A 12,715-nucleotide genomic window follows, 5' to 3' on the forward strand; every position below is an offset into this window, starting at 1 on the left:
TCTCACACACACACACACACACACACACACACACACACACACACACACACACACACACACACACACACACACACACACACACACACACACACACACACACACACACACACACACACACACACACACACACTCTATCTCCCCCTTTTAGTACCTCCTCCTCTCTTTAGCATTGCTTTCTCCCACAGGCAACATCTCACAGCAGGGTGTACGCATGTGTGTGCGACTGTGCAAACGCACATGCCGTGTTCTTCACTGAAGAAAACCAATCACAGTACCCACTCTCAACTGGGATTGAAGTAAAAGCAAAAAATGCAAGTGCAATGCAAATTCAATGCAATGCAATGCAATGCAATGATACTGACCATGGTACCATGATACTGACCATGATACTGACCATGATTGGACATGATAATGACATGATCTGAGAAGAACGTGTCAAAAAATGACTAAAAGTGCAAAATGATCTGACCTTTAAGGGTGCATAAGGCATCCTCCCCTACACACGGCTGTGTGTAAGGGAGGATGCCTTATGCAGGCTCCTTGTGCAGGCTGTACAGCTGAAACAGCTGCTTGGGGTTTCTCTTTGTCAAGCCAGCAATATTAATAGCACTCACATTGAATTTAAATACATGCCCAAAGCTTCCAAAATAATACCAGTAGAGAGAGTCCACATTGATACCCATGTGTGATGACGTTGTATTTATTGCAATATAAAGTAATATTTCAAAACAGGAACACACTGAGGTTTTACCTTGTGCTGGTCGGCCAGGTTGCGTCCAGCCCACATCTCCTTCACCATGAGGTTCCACAGCTCCGTCTCAGTCTTCAGGTTGGCCTCGAACGCCTCCTTCCTGCCGACCACGCGCAGCTTCAGACTGGGGATACGCAGCAGCAGGAACGGAGCAGACGACACCTTCACCTCCTGCACACGTGTTGAGAAATGAAATGGAAACACAGATGAAGGAAGAGAGAAAGATCCAGAAAGAGGCAAAAATAAAATAATTGGATGGGTGAAAGAAGAGGGCAATTGTTCTTATGTCGTGTGCAGAAGAGGAAAATACCATTTAGATTTTGTGAAGAGAGCTGCACTTGTAAAATGGTTATTCCCTTGTAAATGATAATAATGGATTTTAGCACCATCCTTTCAATAGAGCTCACCCGCTAATTCCTGTGGGCAGGTTCTCTTCAACGAGAGTTTATGAAAACACAGTGTACTGAATGGCCTATCACTACACTAGTCAGAGAGAAAACTGGACCATATGGTGTTAACTCATTCACTGCCAAGCATATTTAATCAAAGTACTAACCACTACCAGCTATTTTTTTTCATAGCTTGTTTTTAAGTAGTCACATAATATGTTCCTATTTTTCAATCTATTCCCCGGTCGCTCACGGACATGCACAGAATTCCTCGGCTTCACTGGAAAAAATGCGAGTCATTTGACCCCTCCTAGCCAACGTTATTCCCAGTAGAAGGATCCCCGAATGAATGAGTTAAAAGACCTCATGTTATTACTGTGTCACCAAGCACCCTCCTTTCCTATTCATCCAAGGCTTATCACCTCTTTCCACTGTTTGGTTTCTGCACTGTACAAACTCAATGTACTGTTATCTAGTTTATTCTTTCCTCCCCATTGGCAGATCTCTCCAGTCTCTGCAACCCCCACCCCATTATTTGCCCCCAATTCTCCGGCGTCTATTCTGACCTCTATGTCTCTGTACGGCGCCACCTCCACGTATCCAGGACGTCCGTTGGTCAGCAGGAACAGCCGCCGCTGGGTCATGGCGATCTTCCCCACGCCGCGGCTCGTCTTGACTGAGGAGGACACTTTGAAGACGCACTCACTGGGCTCCAGGTGCTCCAGCACGGAGGACGGCAGACACAGCTGAAAAGAAAATGATAATAATTGTAATAATACTGTATACAAGTCAATGATAGAAGTCTTGGGGCATTCCTGGTGGCTCAAGCAGTTGGTACTGTATGTGTAACAGTCTAGCACAGATCTAGACCCATCCATCCACTGTACCATAAATGATCACATGCTCCTGGTTGCCAAACAAGGGATGGAAATGCACTGGACATTCCAACATGCCGAACTGAGCGATACAAGAAATCACCAATCCCATACATGTACAGAATAAATATAACAATAAACGCGGAATAAACAAACTAAAGTTTAACAATTAGCATGGGTAAAAACAGAGGCCAAATTAATTCAAACTGTATACAGTAACTATAGCCTATTTATTTCAATGTCATCTCTGGCCCTCGAGGACCCTGTTGAAATTGAGAACATAAAGCTCAATTTTCAAAGACACCAGATGAACGGAATTAACTTTCTCGTGGGATGTAAAACCAGGAGTTCCATGGGGTTCCCTGGAGACCAGGGTTGGGAACCACTGCATTATTTGATAGTACAGTGGAGAGAGACAGAAAGGAGAAGGCAGGACTAAAGGATGACTCATATCCAGGACATTGTTAATGTCCACACTGAGATACAACAGAGCTGCATATAACTCAGAGTGCAGAGTGGTCTCAGGACCACAATGGAAACAAGTCCACACAACATTTTTTAACTGGAAAGATGCAATTGGAAATTGCAAGTGTGGTTGCATTGAGGCGGGTCACACTTGCAAATATCTCTGTATCTGTCAGTGCTTGTCCCCGTTTGAGCGGTGCTAACCATTCCGTCCTTGTCCCTTTTATGCCCATATATGGAGATCCATGATGACATCAATATTAAGCCCATATCTTGGAATGCTCATAATGTATTATGGACATACTGTGTCAGTCTCATGTGGTCTATGATGTCAGACATCTATGATTTCAGTCATCTCCATATTTGGGAAAAGTTAACATTTTAATTAAAGTCAGCTGAGAAAATTAATTCATGAAAAAACTGTATATAAATTATATATACAGATACTATATAACGTATCTCTTAGCAAAATGTAAGGAATTGATTCCCAAGAGCGTGCCGCAAAAACTGTAGGAGGAGTAGCGCCGCAAAAAAAAGGTTTATCTAGGAGGCCCTGGAAGATGGATGGATGGAATAAAGTCAGACAAGTACTATAGGGTACTAATAATAATAAAGTATTGAATCAATCAATCATGTAATAGCATCTACTGTAGTATGCAGGACAAACCTCTTGAGCCTCAGTCTCAGTCTCCTTCCAGATGGTGTAGAACACTCTGAAGAGATCTGGACTGACCTGCTTCTGTTGGCCTGGGACACACACAAGGAAAATAAACCAATAGACACATATAAAAACATATAAACACATTGAACAAATATACTGATCAGTGACAGACCAAACATTAAGCAAGAGGTTGCTTCCTAAATTCTGTCCTTTATTTACCCAGGGAAGGTTGGCAGAGTTGGCATTCCAGCAACGCCCTGCTCCACAACACTGAGTTATCCCACACTCACACCTGGGAAATGTCCAGCACAACCACAGTCCGCTGGGAGTTACAGAGCAGGTCTGTGTACTATAAAGTATGGCAACAATGACTTCATACAGACTCTCTCTGCACACCCACCATACTGTAGCTGTGTGCCCAGCCTACTCAGCACATCTACAGACTTCTACTGTTGGTAACAAAGCATTTGCAGGTCTAACTGTGGGACAACAATGACCTCACACAGACCCCTTGTCCATGCCCCCTGTGTGCGCTCACACTCTCCCCTCTGTGTCACTTTCTCTGTTTTCAAATTCCAAACAATGTAAACTGTTATTGTAGAGTCCGTTGGAATGATTTGACTGGCTAACATCCAGGAGCTAGCCATGATTGCTAAATAGGCTGATAAGTGATAACATTTACAAAGCAACGTCAGGGTCACTGAGTGACCGTTTGAAAAGGCAAATGTGGGACACCCGCTGGCCTACTGGTCCAGGCGCATACCACTTAGGCATTGCCACATAGGCATTGATGCCTGGCGGTCGTCGCCGTTTCGATTCCCGATCCGGACGACCTTTGCCGCATGTCACTCCCCATCTCTCCCCCATTTCCTGTCAGCCTACTGTCCTATCAAAAAGGCATAAAAGCCCAAATACATCGTGACTACTAATTGAAGCCGAGGCCGAATTGCACGAAAGAGCCCTGACAGCACATGGTTGGTTCTACAGACTCCAAATTTCGCACACAGATAGCTCAGACCTTTGCCTAAGTTCTTAGCTAGGCCTCGACCCGACCCGATATGCGGTTTTCCGGAACCAACGCGAAAGGTTCGGAATCTCCATATGCGGAGTCCTGACTACTAATCTATCTATAAATGCGAGAAGTCTCTGCGTGTCTGTAATCCGCGTATCTCGAGAACCGTTCGTCCCACCGGCTTCAGATTCGGCACGCGCGTTCCCCGCCGCGGCACGGAGTGCAGTGCCGTGTCTCGACCCGACCCGACGCGCGGTTTTCCCGAACCGGCGCGAAACGTTCGGGATCTCCTTATGCAGGGTTGATTGTTGACATCAGGCTGTTCCGGAGGAAATCGGCGAAAGCTCTGACTCATTGTGACATCACTTCATAAAAGGCTCTGACATCACGTACGCCACATGAGTCAACAAAAAATCTCTGTGAGTGTGTATGTATGTATGTAATCCGCGTATCTCGAGAACCGTTCGTCCCACGGGCACGCGCGTTCTCCATATATGGGCATAAAATGAATGCCCCCATATATGGGCATAAAATGGATTGCAGACAGACAGATACAGATATCTCCATATATGGACATAAATGGACAGAGGCAAACAGATGGTCAAAGATCTCCATATATGGGCATAAAATGGACGCAGACAGACAGATACAGATATCTCCATATATGGGCATAAATGGACACAGGCAAACAGATGTTCAAAACGCGTCCTATGACGGTTTTCCCGAACCGGCGTGAAACGTTCGGGATCTCCTTATGCGGGGTTGATTGTTGACATCAGGCTGTTCCGGAGGAAATCGGCGAAAGCTCTGACTCATTGTGACATCACTTCATAAAAGGCTCTGACATCACGTACGCCACATGAGTCAACAAAAAATCTCTGTGAGTGTGTATGTATGTATGTAATCCGCGTATCTCGAGAACCGTTCGTCCCACAGGCACGCGCGTTCTCCATATATGGGCATAAAATGAATGCCCCCATATATGGGCATAAAATGGATTGCAGACAGACAGATACAGATATCTCCATATATGGACATAAATGGACAGAGGCAAACAGATGGTCAAAGATCTCCATATATGAGCATAAAATGGACGCAGACAGACAGATACAGATATCTCCATATATGGGCATAAATGGACACAGGCAAACAGATGTTCAAAACGGGTCCTATGACAACAGGTATAATGAGGTTTGCATTAAAGGGGGAACCGGCACTGTGTCTGCAACACAGTTGGAGGCACAGGCAGATACTCCATATATGGGCATAAAATGGACGCAGATAGACAGATATCTCCATATATGGGCATAAAATGGACCCAGAACTATAACTGCAGTGATCTCCATATATGGACATAAAATGGACGCCGACAGACAGACAGACAGATACAGATATCTCCATATATGGGCATAAATGGACACAGGCAGACAGATGGTCAAAACAGGTCCTATGAAAACAGGTATAATGGGGTTTGCATTAAAGGGCGGGGCATTCATTCCCTATTTACATTGTTCCGAGTTGACCAGGTCGCCGACTAGACGCTGGGCCGGGCGGCCCAGCTTCTAGTTGAAGTCAATGGACGCGAATCCGAATTGGCCCGAATCGCATGAAAGAGCCCTGACAGCACATGGTTGGTGCTACAGACTCCACATTTCGCACACAGATAGCTCAGACCTTTGCCTACGTTCTTAGCTAGGCCTCGACCCGACCCGATACACAGTTTTTTGGATCCGGCACGAAAGGTTTGGAATCTCCGTATGCGGAGATGACTGACATCGGGCCGTTCGTCCCACCAGCTTCAAATTCAGCGCGCGTGTTCCCTGCCGCAGCAGGTAGTGCAGTGCCCAGCCTCGACCCGACCCGATACGCGATTTTTCGGAACCCAGCGCAAAAAGTTTGGATTCTTCGTATGCAGAACTGTTGTCTGACATCAGGGTCTTCCGGAATCGGCACTGTGTCTGCAGAGATCTCCATATATGGGCATAAAATGGACGCAGACAGACAGATACAGATATCTCCATATATGGGCATAAATGGACTCAGGCAAACAGATGGTCAAAATGGATCCTATGACAACAGGTATAATGGGGTTTGCATTACACAGAATTCGGCACACGCGTTCCCCGCCGCAGCAGGGAGTGCAGTGCCCGGCCTCGACCTGACCTGATATGCGGAGCTAATGTCTGACATTAGTGTTTTCCAGAACCGGCACGGTGTCTGCAGAGATCCCCATATGGGCATAAATGGACGCAGGCAGACAGATACAGATATCTACATATATGGGCATAAATGGACACAGGCAAACAGATGGTCAAAACAGGTTATGACAACAGGTATAATGGAGTTTGCATTAAAAGGTGGGGCATTCATTCCCTATTTACATCGTTCCCGAGTAGGCCGGTCCCCGACTAGACGCTCGGCCGACTGTTGGCCGAGATCTCCATATATGGGCATAACTTGGACGCAGTCAGACAGATATCTCCATATATGGGCATACATGGACACAGTCAAACAGATGGTCAACACAGGTCCTATGACAACAGGTATAATGGGGATTGCATTAAAGGGCGGGGCATTCATTCTCTATTTACATCGTTCCCGAGTTGGCAAGGTCGCCGACTAGACGCTTCTAGTCATTATAATGATACTTATAGTAGGGCCTATCATCAGTGGTGAAAGTGGTTTGAAATTCTTGCCGGAACTGTCATAAATTGGCCGCGCGGCCGAAAAAAATTTGGGAGGCTCTAATCCCCCAAAACCCCTGAAATGCATAGAAAACTGCATTTTGGGAGGCCCACCTGCTGCCCTTCTATAATAAGCCTCTTCATATTGTTCATTGTTCCATACAGAAGGGTAAGCATATATATATATATATATATATATATTTATTATATTATTATATTATTATTAATATTATTATAACCAGTTATCTAAAGTAACTAAGTAGACCTACATTTACTAAAGTACTGTATTTAAGTACAGGTTTTAAGTATAGCTTTATTTACTTTACTGGAGTATTTCCAATACTTTTAATTCTACTCCACTACATCTCCCATTTCCAGATGCAGAATTGAATCATTTTGGTCTATTCTGCATTTATTGCCGCATGCAGGCACAGACACGAGTCCTCCTAGAGATGGGATTTATGGCTCTTTGAAGTGAGCCGGATCTCTGGGATCCGTTCCTTTCAAAGAGCCGTTCAAAAGACGTAGGCCTACATTTTGATACTTCTACTACTCAAGTACATTAACACTCCAAACTTCTACTTGATTGCAGTATTGATATTTCTAAAGAAATTGAGTAATTTTCCCACCACTGTTCATTAGAAAGGAACGGCTCCCTACTGTGAACCGAATCCTATCGTTCATTTCAAAGAGCCGTTCAAAAGACTCGAATCGTTCGCGAACGTCCCACCCACTCGCTCCGTGTCAAACAAACACTGAAACGCAAACAGACTGGATCACACTGACCTACACTGGTCAGTGTGATCATGGCCTCCCCTAAGTAACAAGAAATCTTGTGAAATAAAATGTTCACACTGACCTACACAAATCCACAGGAATAATTTAGAAGCACTTTATCAGAAAATATAACTAGTAACACTTGTGTACTGTATGTTAATCTGACTTTAGTATAGGCTATTGTTTTCTTCCTGGACGTGCGTTTGTGGCTGGCTATTTAACATGGGATTTTGACAGCTGGCTTCTCCTCTTCTTAACGGAACGCCGTTCCGGCCCCGAATGTTTTAACGGAACGGGGGTTCCGGCCGTTCCGGCTCACTTTCACCACTGCCTATCATACTGTTATGGAAAAGGTCAAAGTAGTAAAATATAACACAAATATAAAAGCATTTCCCACGTCGACTCTCACACACATGCGTGCAAACAAGTCAATGATTTACTTTCAGCACACATTGCTAAAGCTGAGGAAGCGCTCTTCCAGCCCAGACTATCCGCCTCTCTGCAGAGCAGGAAAGAGGAAGGAAGGATCGCTGGACGTGTTTTCACTAGATCCAAAAGAGAGCAAGGAAACTTCTTTCCAATAACAGAAAACGAAGCGCGAGATAAGCAATCCCCTTCTTCTTCCTTCCTGAAGAAATGCAGCGCAGAGGTTGTGGTGGTGTAGGGTGACCATATTTTCAGCCACTCAAACGAGCAGCACCTGGCTGCAGACACTAGGGTCCTGTTGATGTCCACGGGAGACAGGAACATCAACAAGTGGCAGGAAGTGACCTCACAGTGTCAAGTGACTTCATGCCGCTTGTGGAGGTCACGTGACGTCTCTGCCTTGCAGTCCAAGGCACTACAGTCCCTTTGAGCCGCATTGTCGCTATGTGTACATGTTATCTTTTATCTTTTAGACAACCCAACTCTACCCCCTAACCCTAAACAGAACCTCCATGGGGTAGAGCAAGAAAGAGGTGTGAGGTCACTTCCTGCCACTTGTTGATGTTCCTGTCTCCCGTGGACATCAACAGGACCCTAGTGTCTGCAGCCAGGTAGTCTTGACTCAAACCGGGACGCAAAACACTGTTGCCTAAAACTGGGACCCTAAAAGCAATGCGCACGTTACCGCGCACGCGCGTGCCCATTCTCTAACGTTCGTGCACGCGCACACACGCACCGCAGGGTTGCAAACAGGCAGTGAGTGATTGACAAACAGGCTCAGTGTTGAATTCAGACACGGAAGGAATTTGTTCCTTTTTTCTGATTGGTTAGGTGAGCATGTTTTCATGAAAAGAACATGATAAATATCTATGCGACCACTGAAAACAGCTACTATTATTTTAATTCTGGCGAAAACCGGGACAATTTTGTAGTGAATGTTGAAAACCGGGACATATTAGTGTTTTAGAGATATTTGTCGGGACACCGGGACACGCAGCTTGAAAACGGGACTGTCCCGGGTAAAACGGGACGTCTGGTCACCCTATGGTGGTGGTCCCAAATAAACCCACCCAACAATGTCTAAAGCCACCTGATAGTATATTCTGATCAATTACAATCTGATGAATATTACCAAATCGTTGTTGTCGACTGGAAACCTTGTATGTCCAAAACTGTTGTATACAAATTTTCACTAGTTTTGTGCGACAGTCGGGTATGATGAAGCAGAGCTTTACTTTACGAAGAAAAAAAGGTTTGAAACTTGTACGTTGAGGTTTCTGCCCGACAGTGACAAAATGCTGATAAATAAATTCTGTGACAGGAGGGTCTATTATTTCTGCACTAGTATTATCTACATCTACAATATACTGTACATACTACAAAGAAGTACATTTTCCTAGTGATATTCTGAGCATACTGGCCACTTGGGGGTTATAAGCAATGCCATACTTCTTCTGTTGGCTGTAGGAACCTGTCCAGTTGTCCTGCAAACAAAGCCTTGAAGAACAAGTGAGTTAATGATTAACCTGAGGAATGAATGTGTGATTACAAAAGAAGGAGCAGGTTGCTGTTGGGAGTACTGTTGTCTGGCCTCAAGTGTGTGTGCCTGTGTGTGTACAGTATGTCTATTTGGGAGATGGAGAAAAACACACTCTCCAAGAAATAGCTCTTGTTCTTAACAGTTGCCCTGTAGGGCTTTTTATAACTATGAGCAAAAGCATAACCAGTTAAACCAGCACACCCACACTCACACACAAATGTTATTATAAAAATGGAACCAACTGCATTATAGCCCAAAATAATACTTTGTTTGGACAGTCCATTCACCAGTTTGTTTTCAATCCAAAACGCTTGAGAATATTCGGTACCTACCTACTGTCAGAGCTTCAAACAGTCTGTGAATGGTTCCTTGGTCTTTTACGATGCCAGACTCCTGGACATATTTCACGAACTCCTCCAGGTGCATGTGCTTATTCGTCAGCTTGAAGCGCTTTACGGTACCCTCCTCCTGCTCGTTGCCATGACGCGCTTTCTCACGCTCCTGGTCCCGCTTGAGGCGAGTGATGAGGCGCTTTATTTCGGGGCGTCTGTCAGCCTGTTAGTTGTTACAGGAACATCACACAACATCATCATCGACAACACCATAGGAAAACAGTCACAATAACCATCACAGTGAAAAAAGAAAAGGAAAAAGGTCACAGAGCATGGCTGGTCATGCAAAGTGCTAATCAGGAGTGCAGGAATGTTAACAATATTTTCACAAACATGAGGCCGATTTGAAACATATTCAGTTTGAGTTCCTTGGCCTACCAGCAGCATGTCCAATGGGCGTACATATACAGGGGCGAAAAAACAATATCTCCAGCCCTCCTTTCGGACCTGGCGGTTAGAGATATGAACAGTATGTAGGCTACTAATGTAAGTTGCATGCAACGTAAGTTCAGTAGTGGAGACCACCCTTCGCTCATCCTAGCCACTCACGTTCCTTACCTAATCATACACACCTGATGGCTCTCAGCCAATCCACACGTAATCACCACAGTATAAATACGCCCCCATTTCGATCCTCTCACCTGTTTGCTTCCTCTACATGGAAGCCAAAATCCCTCCCCCCTCCCCAATCACCTCATACCTCAATACTAATAATAACGTTTCATTTTCCATTCCGTGTTCTCTACTAACGTTTATTTTTCTCTATCCTCCAGGAGTCCCGAGGTGGGGCAGCGTTTGGAGCCGAAGCGACAGCGTTGGAGCAAAGCGACCGACTGCTCCCGAGCTGAGCAAACCGTGGTCGTCAGCTCCCGAGACTGCATCCCCACCCTGAGTCTCGCCCTACCTCGGGGTCCTCATCAACGCACACACATACATCTCACTTTATATAATAAAGTCTGTTTAACTCGAGCAGAAGGTGTGGTTTCTTTCTAGTGAACTATACTAAGACTCTAGCCCTACCTGTAAGCGTTCATTATCGGGCAGAGAGTCAACCAGGGACTTGACCATCTGAGAAGGGAAGATGTCCGAGTCCGTCTTATGAAGACTCTGGAAGTCCTCTAAGGCATCAAGACGCCTGTTGCACACTGTGTTCACCAAACCACGGAGGTAGTGGTACCTGGACAAACACACAGAAAAACAAAAGGTAGAGAGATTACATTCCTCAGATATTTTGCAGGTGCAACCACAATAAAGGAATGGAGCTGAATTGATATCTAGAGGGATATGGGGATTGTATATAAATGCCTGTTGAGTGCTTATCTCCTGGGTAGAGTGGTACCTTCATAATATTGCAAAAAAAGTAAAATTACTCTGTCCCCCGAGATACCAAGCTGTTTTCTTTAAAAGCAGGTACAGTATATCTCAGGGTTTCTCAAAGTGGGTGCAGTGACACCAGTCCAGGTGTGCCACAGAATACTTTGATAATATTTCAAAGAGAGTTGCAATGAGCTTTCAATCTACACAAACTCTCTTCACCAAAAGTAGCAGATCCGCAAGCTCACAACATATTTTTGGTGACTGTTCCCCCCAGAATAGGGATGCTGGGGTTCAAGTGGCTATTTTCAGTCTGTTCCCTGTGGAAAACAGATATTCACTAAAGTTTTCCTCCATGACATACTGTATCTTTGCATATTTATGTAGCGCAATATGACAAGCTCAGGACATTAACAGTGTAATCCAGGGGTGCTGTGGATTAAAACCTGAGTAGAGTAGAGCATTTTGGCTGATTAAGTTATTTTTCTTTCTAAGCGTATTTGTAGGACCTAAACTACAAGATGATATAGTATCAATAATGAAAACATGTCACACATGACACAAGTGTGAAGGTAAGATATAGATTTTTTTTAAATTGATGTCAGTTGACCAGGTAAACCTAAAATATAAAGCGAACCTATGTGTTGTATACAAAGCACTTTCTATTCACTTTTAATCAGCTTTTGTTTTCTTCCCCCTTCCTCCCCTCCTTTCCTTTCCCCAGTCCTAGTACCTGGCCAGCAGTGCAGAGTCATCAGCTGGCGCAGCGTGGAGCGCCTTCTCCAGGGAAGTAACCATGTCAGAATAATAGTTCTGCACATATTGATAGGCCAGCGGAGGGGGGAACTCTGGGAGACGGAACACCTTCACTGCTTTTTGTTGGGACTTCAAACCTGAAATGATTGACAAGGATGGGTTAGTCCATTGTTTCTCTGTAGCTTGCATTTAGTCATTCACTGATTAATCTATCTGCAGAGGTGCTGAGTGCCTGGCACTAACAAGAGTAAACAGTTCATGTAGAGCAGTGGTTCCAAAACCTTTTAGCCCAAACTAGTGAAAATAGCAGATTAACAAGCTCACAATGTGTTGCTTCGTGCCTCGCTGTGAGATTGTAGATCGGCTATTTTCACTACTTCTTAATTATGGAATTGGAATTTTGGGGAGGGGAATATCTTTTGAAATATATATATTTTAGTCAGGAACACTTACATCAAAGTAGATTTAACCATTTAGTGGAACAAATGGAATACAATAGTAGTACAATAGCAATACATTGACATATATTAACTTGAATCAGCATACATAAAATTGCAAGTAATTGAGCCTGTGCCAGACTCTGATCAAAAGGTGGAGGCTGGGGTGGAGGAGGTAGCTAAGCAGCAGCCGATGAAGACGAGCAGAGCTATAGTGAATGCATGCCGTATTTAAA

General features: G+C 44.6%; 1 protein-coding gene across 1 annotated transcript in view; it reads right to left on the reverse strand.

Annotated features, from left to right (window-relative positions):
• Positions 1-12,715, reverse strand: part of dennd3a (DENN/MADD domain containing 3a) — a 46,866-nt gene that overhangs the window by 16,950 nt on the left and 17,201 nt on the right. Inside the window, exons 16-21 of the mRNA XM_080735804.1 lie at positions 12,020-12,179; positions 10,993-11,149; positions 9,913-10,135; positions 3,148-3,227; positions 1,707-1,886; positions 752-922 (exon numbers count right to left, since the gene is read on the reverse strand). Coding sequence (XP_080591930.1) covers positions 752-922; positions 1,707-1,886; positions 3,148-3,227; positions 9,913-10,135; positions 10,993-11,149; positions 12,020-12,179 — 971 coding nt within the window. The remainder of the gene's footprint in view (positions 1-751; positions 923-1,706; positions 1,887-3,147; positions 3,228-9,912; positions 10,136-10,992; positions 11,150-12,019; positions 12,180-12,715) is intronic.

Source organism: Nannobrachium achirus (assembly GCF_963921795.1).
Source record: "Nannobrachium achirus genome assembly, chromosome: 10".
In the NCBI taxonomy this organism is placed as follows: Eukaryota; Metazoa; Chordata; class Actinopteri; order Myctophiformes; family Myctophidae; genus Nannobrachium; species Nannobrachium achirus.